This window comes from Antedon bifida, chromosome 8 (assembly GCF_963402885.1).
Source record: "Antedon bifida chromosome 8, ecAntBifi1.1, whole genome shotgun sequence".
Taxonomy (NCBI): Eukaryota; Metazoa; Echinodermata; class Crinoidea; order Comatulida; family Antedonidae; genus Antedon; species Antedon bifida.
This window is the reverse complement of record NC_136233.1, coordinates 16,491,417-16,515,485: the sequence shown is the minus strand read 5'-3', so window position 1 is coordinate 16,515,485 and position 24,069 is coordinate 16,491,417. Positions and strand designations below refer to the sequence as shown.

At 35.9% G+C, this 24,069-nt stretch overlaps 4 protein-coding genes across 8 annotated transcripts in view; all 4 read left to right on the top strand.

The window, feature by feature from the left end:
• Positions 1–154: 154 nt before the first annotated feature.
• LOC144850686 (15-hydroxyprostaglandin dehydrogenase [NAD(+)]-like) lies at positions 155–3,044 on the top strand. The gene is made up of 7 exons (XM_078708062.1): positions 155–334; positions 593–719; positions 1,388–1,494; positions 1,716–1,812; positions 1,931–2,007; positions 2,309–2,433; positions 2,533–3,044. Exons 1-7 carry the CDS (start codon positions 242–244, stop codon positions 2,648–2,650), a joined length of 744 nt encoding a protein of 247 aa, XP_078564188.1. The 5' UTR covers positions 155–241; the 3' UTR covers positions 2,651–3,044.
• A 952-nt stretch (positions 3,045–3,996) lies between these two features.
• On the top strand, positions 3,997–11,589 carry LOC144850684 (15-hydroxyprostaglandin dehydrogenase [NAD(+)]-like). Of its 2 annotated transcripts, none has more exons than XM_078708058.1 (7): positions 3,997–4,263; positions 9,147–9,273; positions 9,387–9,493; positions 9,916–10,012; positions 10,140–10,216; positions 10,745–10,872; positions 10,988–11,589. In XM_078708058.1, exons 1-7 carry the CDS (start codon positions 4,171–4,173, stop codon positions 11,109–11,111), a joined length of 753 nt encoding a protein of 250 aa, XP_078564184.1. In that variant the 5' UTR covers positions 3,997–4,170; the 3' UTR covers positions 11,112–11,589. The 2 variants fall into 2 exon arrangements, with proteins under 2 accessions (XP_078564184.1, XP_078564183.1); XM_078708057.1 differs by lacking the exon at positions 3,997–4,263 and adding an exon at positions 8,437–8,683.
• LOC144850689 (15-hydroxyprostaglandin dehydrogenase [NAD(+)]-like) lies at positions 5,109–8,247 on the top strand. The gene is made up of 5 exons (XM_078708066.1): positions 5,109–5,211; positions 5,432–5,528; positions 6,775–6,851; positions 7,150–7,277; positions 7,377–8,247. Exons 1-5 carry the CDS (start codon positions 5,194–5,196, stop codon positions 7,489–7,491), a joined length of 435 nt encoding a protein of 144 aa, XP_078564192.1. The 5' UTR covers positions 5,109–5,193; the 3' UTR covers positions 7,492–8,247.
• A 776-nt stretch (positions 11,590–12,365) lies between the features above and the next one.
• LOC144850685 (15-hydroxyprostaglandin dehydrogenase [NAD(+)]-like) overlaps positions 12,366–24,069 on the top strand; it is a 43,837-nt gene continuing 32,133 nt past the window's right edge. The window contains exons 1-8 of one of the 4 annotated variants that reach the window (XR_013614105.1): positions 12,367–12,504; positions 12,727–12,853; positions 12,952–13,058; positions 13,716–13,812; positions 14,309–14,385; positions 14,555–14,682; positions 15,096–15,293; positions 15,325–15,814. Coding sequence is in view for 2 of the 4 variants with exons in the window: in XM_078708060.1 (XP_078564186.1) it covers positions 12,412–12,504; positions 12,727–12,853; positions 12,952–13,058; positions 13,716–13,812; positions 14,309–14,385; positions 14,555–14,682; positions 15,096–15,210 (744 nt within the window). In the remaining 2 variants the exon portion in view is untranslated. Of the gene's footprint in view, positions 12,505–12,726; positions 12,854–12,951; positions 13,059–13,715; positions 13,813–14,308; positions 14,386–14,554; positions 14,688–15,095; positions 15,817–24,069 lie in introns of those variants that run through there. The other 3 variants (XM_078708061.1, XR_013614104.1, XM_078708060.1) reach the window with 3 other exon arrangements.

The following is a 24,069-nucleotide window of genomic DNA, read 5'->3' as shown; positions in this document are numbered from 1 at the left end:
ATGATACTTCAAAATGACCCACCTTTTTTCGAAATCTGTTATTTTTTATTTTTTTGGAATTAGTCAAAGGGACAATACATCTTTAACCTTAAACAACCACTACAGCTATACAGTATCATCATATACAACTATAAACTCCATAAAACGGGTCAATAAAAACTGAAATATATCACAGCAGGATTGTTCAAGCTAGGCCTACTGTATTTCATAAAACAACAGGTGTAGTCTTAAGGCATTTGCTATGGAGGTCTCAGGTAAAGTAGCATTGGTTACCGGAGGAGCAGATGGGCTCGGAAAGGCGTTTATCGAAGAATTATTGAAGAAGAATATTAAGGTTCGTTAATCTATACTACTGTTTAGTTTAGTCCGTATTATGTTGACAAAGCCATATTAATCAGACTCATACCGCACAGTCCATCATGTCAATAATCTGGCCCGGTCAGCTTGGATTAACAAGGGATAATTCTGACGGTGACTATGGACGTTTTTTTTATACATTATAGTATATATAATATAGGCCTACACCGATGTCCTGTACATCCTGATGTCAAGAATCGTCTAAAGTTCACTTTATAATGTTTTTACTTATTAGGCTGTAGGATTCTTAGATATCCAACAAGCAAAGGGTGAAGCAACGTTAAAACAACTGTCGGATTTGTACGGTAAAAACAAGATCCATTTTATTCAATGTGACGTCACGGACAAAACACGATTGGAAGGTGAGCATGGTGTACGGTCTGAAGTGTCAACCACCTAATATGACCTGATATAATATAGAATCATATTACATTATATAACTTATGTGTGTAATATATTACAGGTAGTTTGCACGTTGATGGCTTCAATCGACACTTTTAAATCGGTGTCATTCACAAAAACGTAGACAAGACCGCGATTTGTTTTCGTACACATAAGTTTGGGACCCCTTATGTGAAAGATAGCCGAACTACTTTCTAAATATAACTAAACCCAACCCTCTAAATAATCTCTCTCTCACTATAAAGTAAAAAGAAGTTGCTCATGGGATTCGAACCCCATACATTGACATGTAAAGTCCATACAGTAGTCTAATTCATTCGAGTAAGTGGCTCGACAGAAAGCGTTTGCATTAGTGAATTGTTGTGTTCTTACGTCACACCTTATGGATATGACTAATGAATATTCATGTTTATTTTGTGACGTTTCATGAGGGGTCCCCAACTTATGTACGAAAAGAAATACCGCGCCCAGGCCTTTACGGTGTCCAGTAAAAATAAACAAAAATATCGAAACTTACAAGAAAACTTTCTTGTGAGGAAACATATTGAAATTGATTGATTAATTTGTTGATAAATTTATTGATTGATTCCTTTATCTCTATATGTGTTTTTTTGTGTTAAATTTGTAGACGCATTTAGTGACGTCAGAGGCCGATTTGGACGACTTGATATAGTGTGCAACAATGCAGGAATCGCAAACGAAGAAGACTGGCAAAAAATGATTGAAATAAATCTGGTAAATAAAAAAGAGATACATATTGTTATAACTTATGTTATTGTTTATTTTGGACCCTGCATAACATTTTTAAAGGTATATTCTCCGCAATACAATTTCTCGCATGCCCGATCTGGACCATTTTCTAATTTATCCACACGCTTAATTTTCATCGATCGTTTTGAAAAGTTTAAAGAGTGGGAAGCAGTAGCTTATTAAATGTGTATCTTTATTTATTGCAGACAGCAGTTACACATGGAACCTTCCTGGCCATCAAACACATGAGCAAGGATAATGGTGGCAGCGGTGGTGTTATTATTAATACAGGATCAATAGCTGGTAAATAAATTAAAACGTTGGTATAGTAACCTTTTGAAAATGTGTGATCGATTGAGACCTATGAAATCATTGTAGGATAGCCTATAACGGTTGTTATAACGGTTGTTATTTTTTTCAGGAGTGAAGACATTGTCACACATTCCTGTGTATGCTGCGACAAAACACGGCGTTGTAGCCTTAAGTCGGAGTTTAGCCGTACGTATTATATTCTTAAAAATATGTTGATTTTATACTTCTTTTCACTCTTTCTTTGCTTTATTAAATATTTTTATATTAGTTCCAGGGGTTCCTTATCATGTGGGACAGACTAGCGTATGCGTGGTATAATTATCATAAGAATTAATTGTACCGTGCCTCCTTTCCTATAGGTGACATGACCCCTTAAAATAGCATGCTCCATTCCATATTTAAGAGAAAACCAATTTTTGCGTTGGAAATAGTTCTCAAATATTTAATAGTACAGACAATAGTACAAACTTTTTCATTTACTTCTCAGGCAAATCCTAAAGTAACTGCAGAACATATTCGGATCAACGCAATCTGTCCAGCAAGTGTAGATACTGTATTGCAGAGGAACGGAAAGACATTTGGACCAATGCCGACCGGCGTTAAATACATACCGTAAAGAAACAATACTTCTTAAGCTATGCATAACAGCAAATCCTATTCGTTAACACAAAGGCACATCATGTAGCTAATATTAATCATTTCGTTTTTCAGAATATCGCTGGTTGCGGAGGCGTTTATGAAACTAGTTGAAGAAGATCGAACTGGTCAAGCCATGCTCATAACTAAAAACGGAAAAATATCCGTCCATGAATTCGAAGAAGTAAAATAATAATGCCACATTCAAACCAGTAACTAGCCCGAGCATTTACAGTCCCACAAGATTATAAGCCGGGCAAGTTATAGTCGCTGTTACTGTGTTTACAGAACACGTCGAGTAGTGTTATTTACATAGGCTTGCCTCAGTAGTTGTTTCGAGGTTTTTTCGATGTTTGTCTAAAATACAAGCTCAAGTAGTATACGTATGAAGCGCCATATGTGCCAAAATATTTCTCTTTTTACTGATATTAAGTCAAAACTGCGTCTGGAACCCAGACTATTAATTACACAGCACAGGAATAAGTGCACTTCTTCCCATGCTCTGTCACGAATATGTTCTTATACTTATCCATGTATGCATGACAGAAATGCATCGTGCATACACGAATAATTGTACTTATATAGACATGTGAATACAAAACGTTGTGCACTTGTGTGTAGGCCAACAGTGCGGACACGTAGTGTTATAATTGAAAAATAAAACAATAATTGAGAAGACCTAATGGAACTCAAAGTTAAATTTCAGTTTAACTAGTTAAATAGTTTTATACAGTATTTTAAGAAAGCTTGCCCTCTCAGAAGTAAAGTTTAAAAAAAATGATATACAAATGGCCTAAACGACATCCCGTATTTAGATGAATATGTCAGAATAACTTTTTACTCTCGTGTTCCCAGTTAAAATACAGTTCGCCATAAATATGCTTATTAACCTTGTTAAAAGCAAGATTGTCATGGGTTCGAATCATACCATTTTCCAAACGCTTTTCTTCCAACCACACGATAGAAATTTGTTCATGCTCTGTGACTATACTATTCTGTAACGGACACACGGTCAATCCCCCACTTATAATAAAGGAAATACACATCCAGAAGAAAAAAAAAATCCATACTATAGTTTTGAAGCGCCCAGAATGACTTTTCAGTTAGAGGAAAAATGGCAAAATCGGCACTGTGGTCATGTTACAAGAGTTGTAAAAATATATGGACTAGTATCTGATAAAACTCCTAGAAAGTAGGAAGCCTTTTGCCATTTTTCCCCTGACTGTTTTTGGATTATTCTAGGCAGGTCAATAAAGTTGAGGCTCAGGTAAACTATCGTGTTTTTTTTAATAAGATTCCATTCCTCCAATCTCCCTTGACTGAAGGATTCACAGCGATAAATGACCACTATTGAAATAAATACGCGTTCTTATATAGCGCCTAAAGCTTGGTTCCCACTAGCGACGTAACGCAACGCAACCTACGCAACGTAAGAAAATGGGAACCACGCTTAATGCACAAGCGCTCCATTTAAATGACCCCGGCCATACTCCCATAATGCAGCAGCTGTATTACGGCAATCAGCACAATCATGTTTTGACCTTACCAGGTACCCATTTGTACGCTAAAGAAACTGAATTGCAGCTATAGGCCTAAATGTGATTATGTTGCTTTCTGTAAATTATACGTGTTAAAGCTGTAGGCCTACAACCAGCAAAACCAGTCTTTCAAAATAAAAACAGACTCCGTCCTAGCCCTGCAAACCAAATTGTCATGGACGTTTTGGATAAAGTAGCATTGGTTACCGGAGGAGCAGACGGAATTGGAAAGGCATTTATCGAAGAATTATTGAAGAAGAATATTAAGGTTTATTATAATCTAGTGAATATTTTATAGGTCTATTCTATCTGTTTAATATATGGCTCTAAAATGTACTTACTGGCATGAAAAATACATTATGTTAGCCCCCTACTTAGGTTGAGTCAACTACGACAAACAACAAAGGTAATTTTCCAAACATTATGGTCGTTCTATTTTAGGCCTTTATAGACATGATGTGCTGTACATTTTTGTTGGCGACGTTTTCATTTTATAACGTTTTACTTCATGTTGTTTAGGCTGTAGGATTCTTAGATATCCAACAAGCAAAGGGTGAAGAAACGTTAAAACAACTGTCGGATTTATACGGTAAAGACAAGATACATTTTATTCAATGTGACGTCACGGACAAACGTTGGAAGGTAAGACGGTGCCTGGTGTCAAAACACATGACCTAATACATTCATGGAATCATATCATATATGCAGGGATAAAGTACTGTTTAAATTATTATTGATAAAAAGTATAGTTTGAGCATGTTGATTGCATTGGGTTTGCCTATCTTGATTCCCACTTTGGACTTTGTGTTGAGTCAAAATGGGAACCAAGCTTCATATCATTAATGTTGACCTTTAACATTGGTGTCATTCACAAAAGCAGTAGGCCTACGGTCGCTTCAATAAAAATAATGAAAAAAAAACCATTGAAAATAAAACAGAAAATGTTGACAAAAACAGTAAAAACGGAAAAACGAAATTAAAATATTTAAAAGCAATAACTTTGTTGTGAGGACACATTTTCGATATTAAAATCGATTAATTAATTTATTGATTACCTTATTCAAGTATTTTATGTTAATTCATCATTCTGTTTTTGTTGGAATTTTCAGACGCTTTCAGTGACGTCAGAAACCGATTTGGACGACTTGATATAGTGTGTAACAATGCAGGAATCGCAAACGAAGAAGACTGGCAAAAAATGATTGAGATAAATTTGGTAACTAAACAAAATAAATATTATTTAAAAAGGCATCATTTGGGTTATTTTTTAGGTTTAAGACCGTGCATTAGTCTGCAATACAATTTTCTGAGTGCTCTACATATGCGACCGTTTTGATAAATAATAATAATGCGCACGTGTGCCTGGGCTTACTTTGCGATCATCATGAAAAGTTTGAGAGTGCCAATAACTTATTAAAAGTCTATCTTTATTGCAGACAGCAGTTACACGTGGAACCTTCCTGGCCATCAAATACATGAGCAAGGAGAATGGTGGCAGCGGTGGTGTTATTATCAATACAGGATCAATAGCTGGTAAGTAAACGATTCGATTCTGTGTAGAAAGCGACGACCTCGAATTGGACGACCCCAACGACCCGGGCGACCTCGAATTGAACGACCTAGAATTGGACGACCCATAACACGAAACCGACGACCCCTATAGCCTAGCCTAGGCCTAAGCGTGGTATAACATCCCGAAGCCGAAAATAGCCAAAGATCTTTAAACCATACCTTATTTAATACTCGCAAGCAAGCAATTGATTGAAAAAATACAGAAATATCGCCATTTGATACTGAATGTGTCGACACAAACAAACGAACAGATATGGAACGCCAAGAGTGCATCATTAAAACTGCATTCGACTCGATTAGCACACGAAATATCATAAACATGGCAACCCAGGTCAAAACGGCCCCCTTTTCAGCGGCGGGTAAGGTTTGACCGTATACAATGCATATGTGAAATGTAAAGCTTTCTTATGGCCCTCCCCATGCACATGTTCGTAACACGCTGCTTGGTAGGCCTATAGTGTTCGTTATGTAATTATACGTCCATGGTTTAACCATGTAATGTATAATATTTATTTCTTTTGAATTTCTTTTTAATATGTTTGTCGAAATACCAATGACCAATCCACTGAGCAAACCTTACCCGCCGCTGAAAAAGGGGCCGTTTTTACCTTGTTTGCCATGTTTATGATATTTCGTGTGCTAATCGAGTCGAATGCAGTTTTAATGATGCACTCTTGGCGTTCCATATCTGTTCGTTTGTTCGTTTCGACACATTCAGTATCAAATGGCGATATTTCTGTATTTTTTCAATCAATTGCTTGCTTGCGAGTATTATATAAGGTATGGTTTAAAGATCTTTGGCTATGTTCGGCTTCGGGATGTTATACCACACTTAAGCCTAACGCCTAGGCTAGGCTATAGGGGTCGTCGGTTTCGTGTTATGGGTCGTCCAATTCTAGGTCGTCCAATTCGAGGTCGCCCGGGTCGTTGGGGTCGTCCAATTCGAGGTCGTCGCTTTCTACACACCCATTCGATTCTTGGTATAATAACCTGTATTGAAAATGTGCCATATTATTTTTTGGAATGGGGATGGAGGACCATCGTAATATGTTCCCATGTAACTAGGCCTCCTATTATCCGTGATCTCTCGGTCTACAACACTAACGTCTAATGTACCAAATGCGGCGTTTACTCGGTTTGGGTTTTTTAGACCTATCCGATAATTTATGGTATATGACCACGGTTTGTCCATGTTGGTTTTTTTTAGGAGTGACAGTTGTTCCATGTTTTCCTGTGTATGCTGCGACAAAACACGGCGTTGTAGCCTTGAGTCGGAGTTTAGCCGTAGGTTTAGCGATTCTTCATTTAATTATATAGATCCTTAGTATTATCTTTCACTCTTCCTAGACTTGCCCCATGAAGTATGCATTTATTGTTTTTAATGTTAGTTCACCAGTCGATTGTTTTCCCTAAATATTATACGTATGATGCGCCATATGTGCCAATAACGGCGACTAAAGTAATTTATTGGTGATCACAGGGCATTGGCAAAATTAATTATGAAATTGATTACCTGGTATAATGTTTTAAAAGTAAATATATGTATTTTGACGTTTCTTTAAGTTTTTTCCCTTCTTTTTAGGAAAATCCTAAAATAGCTGCAGAAAATATTCGGATCAACGCAATCTGTCCAGCAGGTGTAGATACTGAAGTGCAGAGGAACAGCAAGACCTATGGAATACCTAAGCCGACCGACGTTAAATACCTACCGTAAAGAAACAATACTTCTTAAGCTATACATAACAGCAAATCCTATTCGTTAACACAAAGGCACATCATGTAGCTAATATTAATGATTTCGTTTTTCAGAATATCGCTGGTTGCGGAGGCGTTTATGAAACTAGTTGAAGAGGATCGAACTGGACAAGCTATGCTTATAACTGAAAACGGAATATCAGTACATGAATTTGAAGAGGTCAAATAATTGTGCGATTCCTCAAACCAGTAACCAACATGGGGATTTCATAGCCCCCCTCAAGAAGCATGGAACAGCACACGATTCGAATAAAAGCACTTCTTCGTGTGTACGCTCTCGCAATTAAGCGCACTTTTTCGTGTGCACGGAAATAAGTGCACTTCTTCGTGTTCACAAATAAAAAGCACTTCTTTGTGTGTACGCGTCGCAATTAAGTGCACTTCTTCGTGTGTGCGCGTCGCAATTAAGTGCACTTCTTCGTGTGTGCGCGTCGCAATTAAGTGCACTTCTTCGTGTGTGCGCGTCGCAATTAAGTGCACTTCTTTCGTGCACGCAATTAAGTGCACTTCTTCGTGTGTGCGCGTCGTAATTAAGTGCACGCAAATAAGTGCACTTGTTCGTCGTGTGCACAAATAAGTGTATCATGTATACACGACGAGCACGAGTATAAGTAGACTACAGTACAGTACGTCATGATAATATTAAGGCTTTCTTTTATAGTAATCTGTCGATATTCATAAACAACAAAACTGAAATAATAATAGGAAAATAATTTTCCATTAAAACAAACAGCATTGTTATTTTTGTGTTTTCGACTTCTGATATAACAACATTAGGCATTAACAACGTACTGGCTACTTGTGTCGTTAACATGTACTCAGCAGCACCATATAAACAACATGGATATTTCCCCATCCCCTTTCCACCCTGAAGGATGTATCACAGCAAAACAAACAGTTCCTGTGTGTATGCCTACAAGCCGGAATGACAGCTACTATCTGTAATTCGGTTTGCAGAATTTATATTTGACTTGTTCAAAAACTGTGTTAATTCGTAAATAAAGTCCTATATTATATATTAAGTATGTATTCACAATTATTTAAGTGTATAATTTTTAGAGCAAAATTATAATGGCAGTAACTATTTTAGCTTGCGAAGGCAATTTAATATTGACATCCGACAACCCCCGGCCTATGTAATAGACATATTGTAATAACATGGCTATACACGTCACAATTATAAACAATATTGGTTACAGTAGTTATTAGTATTCAGTGAAAAGGGAACTGAATTTGTATCCGGATTGTGTATCAGCTGCAACGCCGTCATGGACGTCTCAGGTAAAGTAGCATTGGTTACGGGAGGGGCTGACGGGATTGGAAAGGCGTTTGTCGAAGAATTATTGAAGAAGAATATTAAGGTTTGCTAATCATATATCTATTATAGTTGAATCATGGATATTTATTCACGGTTGAATTTGATAAAATACGCTTACATGATCCGCGTAGGTAGGCCTACGGTAGGCCTACTCGTTGGTACAGGTGGATTTAATCTTTAAATCACTCCCACCACCACAACCACCGCAACTACTGTACTACCACCACCACCATTACAACTACTCCTATTACCACCATAACAACTACTATAAACACCACAACTGCTACCATCACAACTACAACCACCACCTTAACTAAAACCACCACCACAACTACTACCACCATAACTACAACCACCACCATCCCCAACAAGGTCCCGACAACTGTAGTGGTAGACACTGCAAATAGTGGTTTGTTGGAGAGAATAGATTGGTTGAAAATGAAAAGGTGCATTTCAGCACGTAACATAATGTAACACACTCAATGTCTATATTCTATGTTGTTTAGGCTGTAGGATTTGTAGATATCCAACAATCAAAGGGTGAAGCAACGTTAAAACAACTGTCGGATTTGTACGGTAAGGACAAGGTCCATTTTATTAAATGTGACGTCACGGACAAACAACGGTTGGAAGGTAAGACCGCGAGACCTTTGTGGAATAACTTTGTTGTACCAGATAACATTCAGACAGTGACTGGTTATACATTATAATTATTCTGCGTCTATTTTTATTGTTGAAATTTGTAGAAGCATTCAGTGACGTCAGGGGACGATTTGGACGACTTGATATAGTGTGTAACAATGCAGGAATTGCAAACGAAGAAGACTGGCAAAAGATGATTGAAATAAATCTGGTAACTTAAAGAAGTATCAGTATGACTTTGATTTTCGGTTCGACGCCGAAGAACACATTAACATAATATACCGCCGTAAACAAGTGTTCTTACGGCGTAGGCCTACTAACTAATTAGGCCTACACAAAAGCACCAACATTACTGCAATTTGATTATCTCGATACAACAAAGAAAATATAGTGGTACTGAGGCGCATATTGATCCTATAGTTAATGGCAATTTAGGTTCATGTTCTATGTGTGTTCATTATAGGATATTTTCACGCCTCTCCTTAAGGCAGTTATATTCAAGAGAACGGAAGCATTTGGAAACAATTACCACGCAGTCGCTTATAGTTTACTACACGGTACGGCTGAACAAATGGGTATTTGGTACACCCCAAATCACGTCTGGGATCTGTTGTATCTTTTTGTTTATTGCAGACAGCAGTTACACATGGAACCTTCCTGGCCATCAAACACATGAGCAAGGAGAATGGTGGCAGCGGTGGTGTTATTATTAATACATCTTCGCTTGCTGGTGAGATAAAACACTAGGCCTGTTCTGCATTGAACACGTGCGATTGTATTTTTAGATTAGAGTTGACTTTATTTAGTTAAATTCGAAGTGTTATGTTGTTTTATTAAGTTTTAAAAACTTTTTTCAGGAGTGAACGCCGTACCACAGGTTCCTGTGTATGCTGCGACAAAACACGGCGTGGTAGCCTTAAGTCGAAGTTTAGCCGTACGTATTTTAGGCCTATCCTGTAATGTTCTTCAAAAGTTGATCTTAAATATTTTCTTTCATTCTTAATTCTTAGTTACATAATTACGCTGTGTAAATGTGCAAGCACGCTGTTGGTTTAGAGAGTACCACTTAGGGGAACGCTCTCCACTCGACAGCATTATAAAAACTATGCTTTAATATCTATTTTTGACTAATTGGTTTGAGTACATCGCCTTTTGAAGACAGCTTGTCCTTTTAAAAGAGGCAATTTACACAGACGAGCGGTAACGATAATACAAATATAGAATCTGCGTTATTTCTTATGACCATTTACACACAAAGCGGAGTTTCCGGTCAGGATAGATACAGATTCTTACGTGCGACGAATTAGCTACATGTTAGCCGCTTACCGTTACCGCATCGACTGTAAATTTGCATTAAGCTGGCTTTCTGTTGAAGAGTCTAAATAACAACAACAAATCTCTACAAAAAAAAAAAAAAAAAAAATTATTTAATAACAAATCTCTTATTTCACCTTTTTTATAGGCAAATCCTAAGGTAACTGCAGAAAATATTCGTGTCAACGTACTGTGCCCAGCGTTTGTAGATACTGTATTGGCAAGGAACCTCATAAAAGGCCTGGTGGGCCTACCTAAGCATATCGAATTCCTACCGTAATTATTATAATTTATATGATAATACAATCATACATTTACCACAGAAATTCAACGTACAGCTAGAATGGAAGTAGCCTAGTCACCAATATACTTGTGTTATTGTTATTTCCAGATTATCACTGGTTGCCGAGGCGTTTATGAAACTTGTTGAAGAAGATCGAACTGGTCAAGCCATGCTCATAACTGAAAACGGAAAAATATCCGTCCATGAATTCGAAGAAGTAGGCCTAAAATAATTGATCTGATTACAATCAGGAGATTCCGGGTTCGAATCTCGCTTGGGTGGCTTTTCGCGTTAAAAAAATCGAACGGGGAATGATCCGATGAGAAGATACATGAAAAAGATAGTATAACTAGGCCTATAGAAACTTGTCTAACGAATAATTAATAAACGCCTGTAATTCCGGTATGTATGAATACCATAAGAGCTTTCTATAGAGAGATAGAGATGTATTAGAATAGAGGTTACTGTTACTAAGATCAACAGTTTTATATGTAATGTAAATGTATCTTGCAGAGTTTTTTTAAGATGTAGGGGAAACTTAATATTTATAAATGAAAACATTTATATATTTAAAAAAGATAATACACAAACATAATAAAATTGGTTAGGCCTATTTATCAAAATGATTATGTTTTGAAATGGAATAAAGGTGAGGGAACCTCACAAAAGAGAGAGAGAAAAAAGGATCAACAATCTACGCATTTGGAAACATTAACCTATTTTAGCTTCTTTTCTTGTATATTCAAAGAAATGAACAGCTATCAAAGTTATTTTGTCGATTTAACTTCATTAACTATAAAAACATACGGGGCGCCATGTGTAACAAAAAAAAGTGTAGAAACCTATAAAACAGTTGAATGACAAATCATGTAACATCATGCTGTGTGTTACAAAGGAAATGAGAAGTTATTGTTATCATGCACCAGTTGAAATGTGGGAGAATCTTCCTAAATTTCTAAAACTATACAATTTTAAATGTAACTGGTCGTTCTCTCTGGTTACATGTCACCGAAGTAAAGCTCTGTCTACACTATCAATCTTTTTGTGGCAAAAAAAAAGTGTGATGTGCCCAAATATGGCTATTATATATTTATATGACGTCATCGCGTCCATGTTATGGGCACATCACATTTTTTGTCATAAAAAGTTTGATAGTTTAGACTGCTTAGGAAAAAACATTTTATTAAGCAGGATAAAATGTTTATTTGATTGTACTTTTGTATATTTTGTTTTGGTTACCTTTAAAGTAGTGGATTCTTATGATAGATTTACATCCTAAATGGATGTCACTGACAAAGATGGGGGTTAGTATTACTAGCAAACAGATACATTACATATACATGTATACATACATACATACATATATTGGAAAAAAAGATAAATATTTTGGCGCACATAGCGTTCCATACGCTTGAAAGTTTGAGGTTGTTCACCCGGAAAACCAAATTACAGCTATAAAGTGACGAATATATAAACTTGATCTCATTTCATAAAAAAAAAACAGCAAGTGTGCAAGCAAGCAAGGTAGTGTTATGGAGGTCTCGGGTAAAGTAGCATTGGTAACGGGAGGAGCAGACGGACTCGGAAAGGCGTTCATCGAAGAATTATTAAAGAAGAATATTAAGGTTTGCTGATATATATAGTCCCTTCGGTCCGACAACTATAGGCCTAAATGTTTTAATCTTAACTTAATTAAGTATGTTGATATCACAGTTCATTGTAAATCTTATATGTTGCGTCTTTTATGGTGTTTTATATTGTGTTTTGTATGTTTTATTGGCATGACACATTAAATCGAATGTTGCTGCAAATTACACATTGCCAAATGTGTCTTATTTCTTGTTTAGGCTGTAGGATTCTTAGATATCCAACAATCAAAGGGTGAAGCAACATTAAAACAACTGTCGGATTTGTACGGTAAAGATAAGATACATTTTATTCAATGCGACGTCACAGACAAAACACGACTGGAAGGTAAGAGGCGCAGAATAATGGTTTCTCACTTTTCATTATAGGACTATTTTTGCTATTATGTGCATGCTTTAACCACCGTTAACACTTTTATATTGTAGAAGCATTCAGTGACGTCAGGGACCGATTTGGACGACTTGATATAGTGTGCAACAATGCAGGAATCGCAAACGAAGAAGACTGGCAAAAGATGATTGAAATAAATCTGGTAAAATCAAGATTATTTCCTTTACAAATTACAGATATACCGCCACCTATGTTTACGCTAAATTAAAGCTTGTTTCCCACTTTGGACGAAACGCAATGACGTAGCGCGCCGCAAGTAATTTGACCAATCACGACGCGAAAGATCATCCGATATATTGTATATCATCAAAATATATATTGGTGACGTCACAAAATCTCGAGTTATCTTCACTATTATGGGCCGAAATAATAAATCTATGTAGCTCACTGCATTTTCCAATATTTCATTACTTGTTTCACGACCCCTGCTCTATTTTTTAACCAATTTACCGGCGTGCTTATTCGCTCATATAAGTTACGGTAATATTAAAAGTAGGTTTTGTTTACTTTATGTCTTGATAACATTTTGAAAAAAATCGTATTTCGCAGTAAAATGTTTCGCACCCTCATTAATGCAACCGTTTGGAGTTTCGCTCACACTTCAGCTTGGTTCCAACAACGTAAGTGCAAATTGACCAATTAAAAAGCTATCGAATCTTGGCTTGTAATTGGTCAACTCGCTGCGTTGCGCTAACGTCCTTGCATTGCGTCCTGGGAAGAACACAATTGTGTCAGGAGTTTAAGGATGCGAAATCCATAAACATAATCAAGGCAAGTTGTATCTTTTTGTTTATTGCAGACAGCAGTTACACATGGAACCTTCCTGGCCATCAAACACATGAGCAAGGAGAATGGTGGCAGCGGTGGTGTTATTATTAATACAGGATCAGTAGCTGGTGAATGAATCAAACTTAATGTATTGATTGATTGAACGTGTGACATTATCTAAAGCTCTGTCTATACTATCAAACCTTAAACGTCATATCACTACCATCAATTTTTTGTTGTCAAACTAGTTTGATAGTGTAGACAGAGTTATTTTAAACCAAAATGTATATAACGAATATAATAATTCAGGTCTTAGTTACTTTTCCCTGGTCTATTGTATTTTTCTGGACTTAGATGAGTTGGGTCTCATAAAATGATGGCTTTACAGTTGACAATTCTCTGCGGAGTTTGTTCGAAACATTATTGAAGCATCTGTGATACATTTTATACTAATACCGGTTTTACATCGCCGCAGCCAAACTCCGTGACGTCAACACCAGCACTGTGTACGGTGTGCGCCCCCATTTGCTGGCGATGTGAAAGTGCTCATATTGGCGCAAGTCTAAGTCTATTCATCTATGTTATATGTAAACTGTGTTTTACTTCAGCTATTTTTATTTTCAGGATTGTATGCATATAGACGCATACCTGTGTATTCTGCGACAAAACACGGCGTGGTAGCTTTAAGTCGAAGTTTAGCTGTACGTAAATTATTATGGAAAATATATTGATCTATTCATTAGATCTAATAGGCCTATCAAATAATTGCGGGCTTATGCCCTTCCAGGTGTAAATTTAATGCGGTATCTTCGAATTCTATTAACGCAATTTTCAAACATCTAATATAGATTCTATTTTACGTTTATTTAGGAAAATCCTAAAGTGACTGGCGAAAATATTCGCGTCAACACACTGTGTCCGGAATTTGTGAATACGTCATTGATGAGGAACGCTAAGACATATGGAGAATCTAAGCGGACCGACCTTGCATTCACACCGTACCGTAAATAATAATAGTGTTGTTTAGACTACGGTATTGTATCTATTATAATCTGTCCAGTATCAAATTATGTAGGCCTATTTGGCCTATAGATTTTTTTGTTAATTGTGACAGTAAATAATAATACTAATTCTCTTAAGTTAATAATTTGAATTATCGTAGGCCTATGCCTAAAGCTCTGCCTCTGTGTAGGCCAATAACAAACGATTGGTCCCGAATATCTAATCGGACTTAATTCTTGTAGTATTTAACGATATTGTTGTAGTAACGTTGCAATAAATAGTAGGCCTAATATAATTTACATTGGTGAAATAGCATTGAGTGATAACCCCAATAAAGTGACTCTTGGCATTTGAATAAACCTTTTGAATTTGAAAAAATATGACACCTATTTAATATCTTCTTCCTTAGAATATCGCTGGTTGCGGAGGCGTTTATGAAACTTGTTGAAGAAGATCGAACTGGTCAAGCTATGGTCATAACTGAAAACGGAATATCAGTACATGAATTCGAAGAGGTCAAGTAATTGTCCGATTCACCATCACACCAACCAGCATTGAGGGATTCATTCCCACAAAAAGTATTCAAGATAAGAAATATAGATATAGACGGGCCTATCTTTTTAAAAATGGAAAAAAAAAATGGAAAGGGAGAGAAATAAGAAAAGATATGTGTCCCAATTGAATTGTTAAGAATCTTGATAAATTTCTAAAAGTATATAATTTAATAAATACTGTATTAAGTTTAATGGAGAAAACACTCGTTGCTGGCTGGTCGTTGCGGCTAATCACCGAATGTCGAAAAAATGTTGAATTAAAATTGGAACGAACAATATTATGCTTGTTATATTCAATTCAAATATTTCATCCATAACAACAAACGTACAAACAAAAAAAGAAAATTCGCAAACTCTATACTTAAATATATAGGATACTTCTCCATCTACAATACATTTTTGAATTATGGAGCATATGTTTGCAAACACAAGCAACAAGGATGTTACCACTATTCAACATACGTGTCGTTGCATGAAACCATAGGTAGATTTTCGCATATTACACTCATTCAAATAAGGGACGCCATGTTTAAATAACATCATAAACTATCACGTGATAGAGTAGGCCTACTAAATGTTAGACCATTGGGTACTTAGTAAACACTTACGTACGGCCATATAAACACCGATTTATAGCAAACAGACATTGGGTAAAATACAATAAGGCTTACAAGATAAAATGCATATTATCAAATAATGGGACCAAATGATGTAAGCCCGTATGTAACGCGGTAATATAATAAATGCCCAATATAACAATATACATAATGTATTTGCATTGTGCGCAAAATTGAACTTGAAGTTTGTTTTGTTCACCCAGAAAACCACACACCACCACAGCTATAGGCCTACAATCATAGCTCATCATATACAAATATAAACTCTTGATAAAACGGGTCAGTAAAAACTGAATAATATCACAGCAGGATTGTTCAAGCTATTTCATAAAACAACAGGTGTATTCTATACGGGTAAGGCATTTGCTATGTTTGGCACACATGGCGCTCCATACGCTTGGAATTTCTAAGCAGACCTACTAAAGTTTGAGGTTGTACTCCCAGAAAACCAAATTACAGCTATAAAGTGACGAATATATAAACTTGATCTCATTTCATAAAAAAAAAACCAGCAGGTGTGCAAGCAAGAAAGGTAGTGTCATGGAGGTCTCGGGTAAAGTAGCATTGGTAACGGGAGGAGCAGACGGACTCGGAAAGGCGTTTATCGAAGAATTATTGAAGTGCTTTAACCGAGGCGCTGATTGGATAATTATTCCATGGTCATAATTGAGGTTTTATGTTCTATTCAATCAATCGAAAATCTATTTCTTTAGAATATTATTATTTTTTTATCAAAATATAATAAATAACATTACGGTACCTTTTAAGATAGAATCAAACTTTTGTAAATAGGGGACACGTCACTGCCATGCAAAATGCAAGAAAACTCATTTTCGCGATGTTTGGTGTAGTTTCGCACATCAATACCGATAGCGAGAGTTTAAGGTCGCGAAATCGGCAAGGACGGCATACAGTATAGTACTACTTACGCAATAATATTTACTTATTGCAGACAGCAGTTACACGTGGAACCTTCCTGGCCATCAAACACATGAGCAAGGAGAATGGTGGCAGCGGTGGTGTTATTATTAATACAGGATCAGTAGCTGGTAAGTGAATAAATATTGATCTGCATCAGACAAGTGATTATATTACCGGTAAAACGGCGGTACATTATCGGCAGTGATACTCCCAGTTTGCCACTGGGACCACTGTATTGAATTGCCATAAGATGTCATTATGGACCTCAAGTAATGCTGTCTCGGTGCTATGAAATGCTTTATATGCAGATTGAAACGGTTCATGTAGATGATGCTCAGACATGTAACAATTTAGGTGTTTGGCTACAACCACCCGTTCAATAATCTTAGAAACGACAGGTAGCTCACTGGACGATAGTTCTTCAAGATGTGATCAAGATTACTCTTTTTCAGCAAAGGTTTGATAACTGCTGATTTGACGGTGGTACGAATCCTTCTTTAAGAGACATATTCACAATCGATGTAAAGCAGTATGAAAGCGAGTCTATTGAATTCTTAACCATCCATGACGGGACTAGATCTAAAGAGCATGGCGCACTTGTAGACTTGACAATAGTCTTGACTTACTCCGCTGATACAGATTAAAGGTGTTCCATGTTGCCGTGTGTAAAGTCGTATATTTAATTTTATCTGAGATAACCATTGGAAGAGCTGCTCTGATGTCCTCGATCTTTGTCTTGAAATAATTAGCAAATTGATTTGCCAATCTTTCAGAACTATCGTGATCAGGTAATTAATCTGTATGTTTCTTTCTTTGCAAAAAGTTGTTGAGGGTTGAAAATAAAGAAGTGAAGTCGTCACCACAATCGATAATCCTGCGATTGAAGACATTACACTTTGCATAGAACAGTTCGACATATTTCTATATTTAAAAAAAATGGTTTAAAGTCTGAAAGATCCTGACAGCCATTTGTGTTCGGCCTTTCGCCGTTCTTTTTTGATGCTGTATGAGTCAGTAAACCAAGGTTGTTGTTTGCGAGGAACTACGGTCTTGATGCGTACAGGTGCATGATGGTCAAGAAGGTCAAAAAGGATTTATTGTTACTTTTTGTGATTTTTCTTTATAAATGTACTAATTCCAAAGTGTGGTATTCAGGATAAAGTTGGTTAACACATTTGGAGTTAAAATACAAGGCATGTGCGAAAGAGAAATACAGCGAGCCTAGGCTACATAAATTTCGGTGATTGCCTTCCTTGCACACTTGAAATGAATGATCCCACGCATTTGTTGATGGTATGCCTCACATAAATTTCTGACTTGCCTCGCATGCCTCGTTCTTGTTAGCCGGATTTCCTCTTCCATGCTGTACAATGAAAACGTGATATCCGATTGAAAGGAAAGTCATCAGTTTTTTTCATCACCAGCTAACCAGGTTCCGCAAGCGCAAGAATAGAACTGTTATAGTATATCAGTGATAATACCAAGTAGATGCTTAGGATTTAGAGCACGGGGAGAGATCACCTCTCTGTATGGTAATTTTGATTTGTACAGTGAGTATCCATGCACGTCAGTCGAATGTATAAGGAAATTGTTTATATTCAATTCAAAACCGTTTTACAATTTCGAAATTGTTAACCACCAATGTATGATTTTAATATATCGTTTCATGTTGAAATTACATTTATTTCTCTCATTAAAATTTGACTCATTTTCCACAGTTTTTTAGTGCAAATGAGGTCGACTACTAATACTATGCAAATTGCATAAAACAAACCTCTGCTTTGCTGCTGCTTCTTACCAACTTCTAATTGGTAATCATTTCGTTTTGATCACTTATTCGTCGTCAACGGTAAGTTATTTCGACCTTTGCTTAGATATTCACAAAATAAATTAATGGGCCTTACATTATATCAATATCAGTATTGAATATAATATTTTGCTACAATTTAATTTTGTACTGTAGAAACCATTTCCGGAACAGATTTCACAGGAGCTCGAGTGAAAATGGCATCTGAGTATCCTATAAAAAATAAATGTTCTTTCAGTTTTTGTGTACCAATAAAATTGTAAAAATTACGACACTTCAACTTCAATATAATTTGACATGTTCTCTTGATTGACATCTTTAATTTTGGCCTAAATATACTAATCGTAGGGTACTATAGGTGATTAGCTTGAATGCATGCGGGGGTGTAAAGTACGGTAATGTAAGGTATGGTTTATTTGGCAAAAATCCTGTCAAAATTGAAGAGAAACACACAAATTACACCTATATGGGACAAGCTACGCGAATCATGGATTAATACATACAATAGTACCATAAAAAACTTCATCTACAAAACGTAGGTATATTAATTGATTATTTTCAGAGTCATTATCTTTACTCCTCAAACCATGACATGTTTTCGGAGCATCTTACTTCTTCTGGCAGCCATGTGTATTGTGACGTCATCTAGAAACATCTCTGCAAGGATCCAATCCGATAACACTACCTGTCTACTGGAGATGGATGGCACAGATGTCTTGCAAGAACTCTTAGAAGAAGGCGATGCTGTCTTTATCAACATAAAGTTGTTATCTTTTGCTGATGATTCTGATTCTGTTGGAATGTATTTCCATGAAAATACAACAGTGATTGACGTCAACCACTGGGTTATGGCTGTCGGAGAAATCGGTGAACTCCTTTTGACTTTTCCATTTGATTTTGAATATTTGTCACTTGGAACTCTATCTCCAAGTGTTGAACATATCTTCCTAAATGTCACATCAGTACCCGAGTGTTTCTCTGACAACGAAAACAAATTAAAAATAATCGCAAAGTCTATTCGGCAGCTTATAAGTGAAGAAAACGTGAAACAAGAGGTTTGTATTGAGCGAAGCTTGTATTCAAACATTCGGCATCTTTCTGTGTACAGTGCACTTCAAAGCAATACATACTTTGACTGCTGGCAAATTTCAGAAGATGATAATTCAGTGGAACCTCGTAAATTTGTGAAAAATTTCTGGTTGAATATTATTTACTGGATTAGTTTCATATTCACTGTATTGAGTTTTAACTGGTTCTTCGTCTCCTTTTTTTCTCGCGTAAAACCAATGATTGAGAACGGAAAAGAATATTTGAGCTTAAGGTCTGATCTACCAATGGGCCCTAAATATTTTCTACTATATAGTAGAAATCAAGATATTTTTATTTTTTGTTTTCGTTGGTCGATACTATGGATACTTTTCGGTTTGCTACCATATTTACCTTACATCATTGCTCTTGTCTATGACAGCGAAGGTTTTCAGCATCGCTTTTCAACAATTGTTAATAGTGGTAGAGATGTTACAGCTGTCCAAGTTATTTTTACTGTCGACGCTATAGGTACTGGTTTGTATTTTTATACAGGCCTTATTATATTGAAAGAATGGCTCCTCAAGAATCATCATTTCATTAAAGCTTTTTGCATGGGAAATAACAATAGTTCGTGTTTGAATCTTCCACAAATGAATTACAGCGGTTTACATAGACTTTCGTTTGAAATAAAGGAAAACTTTAGGTTGGCCGTTTCAATTTCGTTTTGTAAAGATACTTTTGCAAATGATAAGTGTTTGCCAATCAAAATTCTTGTAATACCGTTATTATTTATCCGATATGTGTTCAATGTTCTTATGTCTGTTCCATTTTTTCACAGTTTTAAAATAGCTTGGCGCTTTCATTCAATCGGTTTTATCTTCCTTTTTTTTAAATTGCATGTCGCTATGATATTGAAATTCGAATGTATCTTTGCGTACATATGTAAGATTCTATTATACTTCTACATTGGATTGCTGGTAAACCCTAGTACCGCTGGAGTCGTTGCAGCTATTGTTGTGATTGTGATTGGTTACGTTTCTTTAATTATAACCGGTTATTACAACGGGTATATAGTTCTCTTGCAGCAAGTGATATCGGTGATAGATGAATTAATCAAAGATAACATATTGCAAGTTTCTGGTCATAAACTGGACACTTTTCCACAATTTAGGCCTAGAAATCATGAAATTCTCGACGAAAATAATTCTCAAGAAGAAATGGAGTTAGTTGAAGCATCTGCTCAAAATGATAGCCCATCTTTACCCGTAATCCATCAGGATACTGAAGGCTTAACTGCCATTGAAAAGACTCTCTTTGACTTGATTGTTCAGAAGTATAGACCGACAGAGATCCAAATTCTAACTATCATCATAAAACTTCTGATTCTGAGCCTAGTACTTTGGGTAGGCTTCTCAACGCGAATCATCGACGATTTCAACCAGTTAAAACAAGTGAAGCTATATGCAGCTGTTGCCATTGCTGGTATTGTACCTCTTTTTAAGGTAATACTACAGAATAAAGCAGAAGAGGAGAGTAAAAAAAAGACACTTGAAAAATGCATTCGGCAAGATATTAAAGAATATTTCAAAAAACGACTGTCTGAAAATTGGTATGAAATTATGAACAGTGGTGGCACCGACGAGGGTGGGGAGGGGGGGCCAATGCTCACTGGTTGTAGAGTTACTATAGTATAGGTCCCCGGAAATTGGATTATACTTCGAAATATGAAACAAAATATATAAATCTCCAGGACCAGCCCTACCATGGTTGGGGGCTGAGCTAAGAAAATTGTGAAAAATAGATTTGCTATGTCCTGGAAAGAGCTGCTAGGTTCCTGGAAATTGCAGTTTACATTGAAATATGATACGAAATTATAAGTGTACAGAACCAGTCCACCATGGGTGGGATGGAGCTAAGAAAATTTAGAAAAATACAGTTTTTATAGGTCCCCGGAAATTGGATTATACTTCGAAATATATAAGTCTCCAAGACCAGCCCTAATAAATATGGTTGGGACTGAGATAAGAAAATTGTGAAAAATAGAGCTGCTAGCCCTGGAAATTGCAGTTTACATTGAAATATGAAACGAAATTATAAGTCTACAGAACCAGTCGACCATGGTTGAAGTGAAGTTAAGAAAATAGATTTGCTAGGACCCGGAAATTGAACTTCGAAAGTCTCCACAACAACTGCGCTAAGATTTTTGTTTGACTATATACAGCAACAGCCCCGCTGGCGCCACCACTGATCGAAAAAACATAGAAGTACATTATGTTACGATGAAATACAAGATGATACAAAATAAATAGTACCTAGCACATTTAAGAAAATAATTCAATCTTTTGTGAGGGAAGATCGGATGTCGAAGGTCTCCCCGAACACCAAGATAAAACCTGAAATATTAAGAAATGGATATATGGGTGTAAATAAATTTTCTTAAATGTTTTGTAAAAAAAGCGATCTCAATTAATTAATCAAAAAAATAGATAAATTAAGAGGCGTCTAGTTCTGTATTGCAGTGTAATTTTGTAATAGTAAAATTAGGTTTAGTTTTTTAGATAGCTAATTATTTATAACAAAAGTGTCTGTTAATTGTTTTCGTCATAATAATTCTTTTTTACTTTTGCCTATTTATATAAACAGTTACTGTAAATACAATAATGACTTTTTTTAAGCGACAGGTATGCATATTAACAGTGATGGTCTAAGTGGTTGCATAAACAATTATACTGGTACTGGTAGGTATTTCCTGTTTGTTAACACTGTTTATTATATTTTCACGCTGCTGCTCTAGCCCGCTACATCACAAGAGATAAATCATTCAGATATAAAGCATAGCAGCAGTTATAGTACTAGACAGACATTTTTGCGAAAAATGAGTCTCGACTATAATTTAAAGGTACCACCTGTTGAATCCAAAAAACGTCTGGGAAAGAGTCTAACGACAAATCCCAAAGCATTTCTGGTATTTATGAGTCCCATGATATTACAATAATTCGCTGTCAGATAATCATTGAATTATTATCAAAACAGTCCATTGAAGTTTTTGTTTGTAATAGGATATAGTATCTAGGCGTGATGAAGTGACCCCCAGACTTGACCTTAGCAATAACAATAAGCGAGCAGCGTTTTTTGTAAGAAATATTCTTGTTTCCTTTTGTAATTAATGTTGTAATTATATTTCCTTGTTGTGAGTAAGGTGGGGGGGGGGGGGATTAGTGATTGGTTTTGTAGATTAAAAGTAATCATGTACTGTATTTAAATTACATGTTGTACTTGTTATATTTGGAGAAGGGGAGGGAGGGGAATGAATGGGTTTTATTACATGCTACCATATGTAGATTAAGTAAGATTACCTGTGTTTTAGTCTATTTTGTGCTTTCATTTATTCTATATTTTTGTTGGACGCAGTGAAGTGAAGTTCCGAAATAAATTATTATAATTATTATAATAGAAAATGGGACAATAAAAGGCAAATTAAAAACGAATTGTGTTTATATTTGCTTATTTGTGTAAAAAATGTTTTTGGAAGTAGATATTAAATATTAATTGAAAGGTTACACGCTATATGCTGTACCAGTTTCAATGTTTAAGACCTTTACAAAAATGAAAATACAGATACATATGTGGTCAAGGACCACTCCATTACATTTTGGAGGTAATCCAGACCACGGTCCCAATTCTGGACCACTTTTAATATTATTTTCACACCAGAGTGTTAAAAGATACGACAAGTAAACTGAAATTGCATTTTCTCGAGAACTACTTGTCCAAAAATCTTCATTTTGTACAAGAGGCAAGAGTTATAATTTGTGATGTGTAATTTTAAAACATAATTTGATTTAATGTACAGGTTTTTTATACGAGTAGTTTTAAAAAACCTATTTCTTTTCAAATTCAGTTTTTGGTGTTCCCGTTCTATTGTTAGAAAGGCTGGTTACACCAAACACGCATACCATGCTTGTAGTAAAATTAGCCTAAATCATACACAGCATTAAGACACACACAAAAATATATATATACATTTTTCAGAAAAATCTTATGTAGGAGAATTTTACAGTAGGCGGAGGTATGCACTCTCGGAGTGGCTTTCTAGTTTTATATATTATCATTTTTCATTTAAAAAAAAACGTTTTCAGGGGGACGATATAACTTTAAATACTTATACTAGTGAATATTATCATTTTATCATCAAGGAAATCAAAATAATATTATAAGCAACGAGAGAATTAAAAATCTTTAATAATACTTAGCAAAGGTGAATAAATGCGAAACAGCAAAAAGGAAAAATAATATTCCAAGATTTCCTTCTTTCTTTTTGATATGAATTCGAGTCGCCGAGTGGTTAAGGCAGGGGCGCCGCAAACCATAGATATACAATCGGCACAGGTTCAAGTCACTACTCGACCATTGTTCTGGTAGTAGAACAAGTCTTTTTGGATAACGACTTAAAAC

Bases quoted from the DNA above. Each gene is read 5' to 3' on its own strand.
- LOC144850686 (XM_078708062.1), top strand. From the start codon at position 242: ATGGAGGTCTCAGGTAAAGTAGCATTGGTTACCGGAGGAGCAGATGGG. The intron at 720-1,387 runs GTGAGCATGGTG...TTAAATTTGTAG, and splicing joins GGACAAAACACGATTGGAAG to ACGCATTTAGTGACGTCAGA. The intron at 1,495-1,715 runs GTAAATAAAAAA...TATTTATTGCAG, and splicing joins AAATGATTGAAATAAATCTG to ACAGCAGTTACACATGGAAC.
- LOC144850684 (XM_078708058.1), top strand. From the start codon at position 4,171: ATGGACGTTTTGGATAAAGTAGCATTGGTTACCGGAGGAGCAGACGGA. The intron at 4,264-9,146 runs GTTTATTATAAT...TATGTTGTTTAG, and splicing joins TATTGAAGAAGAATATTAAG to GCTGTAGGATTTGTAGATAT. The intron at 9,274-9,386 runs GTAAGACCGCGA...TGAAATTTGTAG, and splicing joins GGACAAACAACGGTTGGAAG to AAGCATTCAGTGACGTCAGG.
- LOC144850689 (XM_078708066.1), top strand. The intron at 5,529-6,774 runs GTAAGTAAACGA...GGTTTTTTTTAG, and splicing joins CAATACAGGATCAATAGCTG to GAGTGACAGTTGTTCCATGT. The intron at 6,852-7,149 runs GTAGGTTTAGCG...CCTTCTTTTTAG, and splicing joins CCTTGAGTCGGAGTTTAGCC to GAAAATCCTAAAATAGCTGC.